Source organism: Sinocyclocheilus grahami, unplaced genomic scaffold (genome assembly GCF_001515645.1).
Source record: "Sinocyclocheilus grahami isolate Dianchi unplaced genomic scaffold, SAMN03320097.WGS_v1.1 scaffold809.1, whole genome shotgun sequence".
Classification (NCBI taxonomy): domain Eukaryota; kingdom Metazoa; phylum Chordata; class Actinopteri; order Cypriniformes; family Cyprinidae; genus Sinocyclocheilus; species Sinocyclocheilus grahami.
The window spans coordinates 293,663-296,439 of NW_015505988.1; the positions used below are offsets into that span (position 1 = coordinate 293,663).

A 2,777-nucleotide genomic window follows, 5' to 3' on the forward strand; every position below is an offset into this window, starting at 1 on the left:
TCTTTAGAATGCTTTTTGACTCCCTTCATTAGCACATACATCAAGAATGAAAAGATTTACAGTCAGTCGTATGTAAATGCACTGGACTGCCCTTTCTACATCACATTAACTTCCACATCACATTCATCCTGTCCTGAAAGCCGATTGACTCTCATTCATTCGGCTCGTGTCTGTCTGGATGCATATGCTACACAGCCGCAACTCCTGATAGGACAGCAGGGCAGAGCAGCACGTGAACACGCCGTAATGCTCCAATGACATTTTGACTTGTGTTTAGACGACTGAAGGGGGCGGAGGGCGGATGGTGGATGGGGGTTGGTACAGGCAGGGTGGAGTAAACCCTTTAACTGGGATACAAATGATCAGCTGGAGGGGAGAGTGCTGTGAAATGCAAAACACATTAGTATGGATGCTCATTTGATAACTTTTGCTGTAAGGGGGTAAATCTAATATCAGCACACGGTCAGAGTTTTGCTTCATTTATGTTGCACGAGTAACTGAACCAAGCTATTCATAGAAGTAAACACAATCAACTTTATCTTTAGCGATCAGCTGCCATGTTAAATGATGTTAGCAAGAAACTATTTTATGATAAAGCGGTACATGAGGTACTGTACAAACAATGCAGACCAACAGACGTATAAGCACCGTTACAGACTACCAATAAAGGCAGTACAGAGGCTCATATTTGCATTTTAATAGCAGGAGGGAATTTGTGTTCATTTAAGCTATGTGGGGGTGAGGTCTCTGAGGGGCCTCAAACATTAATGTCAATCATACAGCTCACACTTAATCAAAATACACACTCTTTGGTCTCTCCCTAATCAAAAAAAAAAAGATCATTTAAGAACAGCCACAGTATTTGATTAACATATCATTTATTGGTAGAATAATACTAGTTGATGAGCTATTCATAAACAGTTCAAGGCGGCGCCTTGCCTAAACGTCCGGTTTGTATTATTATGCGGTATTATAACTCTAACAGACTTGATTTACAGCCCATCAATGCATCTTTACCAACACGTTTTGGAACTATTTCTTGCTGTTTTGTAGACATGTGTGGGAGCGCGCATGCCTCCATAACTGAGGGAGCGCGGTCACGTGACAGAGGAAGGGAGAGTTCCTCTTTTCACTGCTCCATCCGGGAACTTTCCGAATTAGCATTGGCAACCGAAGCGCAACTTTTCCCCAGGCAAAGTGAAATCAAGCCGCGCACTCGGACAAAATATAGTTCCACATTTTCAACTCGCAGTCTTAAAAATAAAGCCGTGCGATTCGGATAGGTCGGATAGGCGTTTGCCGTGTGGATGTCCGGGTGGATCTATGTGACTGCCGAAACCTTTAGATCGCCTTTTGAGCACTTTTGCTAATCCTGGCGTAAAGTGGGTGATGAGTCTCACGGCCAAGCAAAGAAGCGAGAACTTGCTGTGCGAACCCGAGTAGTTCTTGCGATTGTTATTGTTGCTTTAAAAATATTTGGAATACGCCACAAATAACGCGGATCGCGTCGAAAGTGGGGGAAAAGTGCTTCTGGAGTCGGAATATGGAGCTCCAAGGCCTTCAAGAAGCATTGAAAGTAGAAGTCCAATGTCATCAGGTAAATAAAAATGGCATTATGTTGAAGCTTCCCCGGGACTTCTTATGTGAACACACGCTGGAAGACCGAAATCCGCCGTGTTCGACCGGTTTCATTGGGTTGGAATTCGAAGCCTTTCAGAGTGCTACAACGGTAACATTCTTTCGCCTTTCCGAGGCCATAATCACTTAGAGCGCAGATTGGTAAAACGCTCTTTGGTGCACTTTATAACGCGTGCGGTGCGGTTTTGTGCGATAATAATGCGGCGGTTTTGTGTAGCGATCGGGACGAGACTTGAATATTTATGAGGTTCAAACGGACTCGCTGCTCGTCGCTTTGTTCCTCCCTCCCAGCCCAACTTGAAACACTTTAAACGAAACGTCTTATCGTGGTTTTGCTTCGTTTAGAAACTAGTTGCACAGATGAAGCAGGACCCCCAGGTAATTCATTTTATTTGAAGCGTTGAAGAATGGGGCATTTACATTGGCTGAGAAACTTTGTCGGCACGGCACCAGTTGTTCTTACGGTCGTTCGCTATGCTTTTGTCCTTTATGTGGCTTTGCCAAATAGCACAAATGGGTTTGTCAAGTTTTGAAAATATCTTGCTTGTTTTTTTGTTTTTATTTTTATTTTTTTTTCCCCCCCCCCGGCCCTAGCATAACTAGTATACACATAGCAAAATAAACAAGAGCTTAAGAGACAAGTCCACGAAAGGCGAAGCAGAATAACATCCCCAAGTGAAAAACAACATTGGGATGTATTAGTGATCATATTTTCCGTTACACGTGCCCCCCGCCCCCGCAAAATGAATTGAAACTACTAGAAATCACCTCAGCTGCTTTGTTTACACACGAAAATTGGATTGGTACTTTAGTAAATTGTTTAACGTTGTTGAATGTTTCTTGGGAGTTTGTGATGGAAAGTTACTCACTCAGACAAGTTAAACATTAAAACATCGCTGTTTAGCGTGTAGGCTACTTAACCTAAACGTACTTATTCGATACTTATCGACAGTCTTTCCAGAGGGATTGTCTTTCTCTTTTTTTTGGTCACATGACGACGTGGTCGAATTGGATTCGATGTCTGCAGTTCACTTTCACTTTTTTTTTTATAATCGCGATTTAAAAGGAAGGTCATCTAGTAGCGTTCCGATAGCTATTATTTATACGTTTATGGGTAATTCGTCTGTTTGGCCCTGGCC

General features: G+C 42.8%; 1 protein-coding gene across 2 annotated transcripts in view; it reads left to right on the forward strand.

Moving 5' to 3' along the window:
• The first annotated feature begins 1,281 nt into the window (after window positions 1-1,281).
• Window positions 1,282-2,777, forward strand: part of LOC107562147 (PHD finger protein 21B-like) — an 83,866-nt gene continuing 82,370 nt past the window's right edge. The window contains exon 1 of one of the 2 annotated variants that reach the window (XM_016246729.1): window positions 1,282-1,597. In XM_016246729.1, coding sequence (XP_016102215.1) covers window positions 1,544-1,597 — 54 coding nt within the window. In that variant the 5' untranslated portion in view covers window positions 1,282-1,543. The other variant, XM_016246728.1, reaches the window with a different exon arrangement.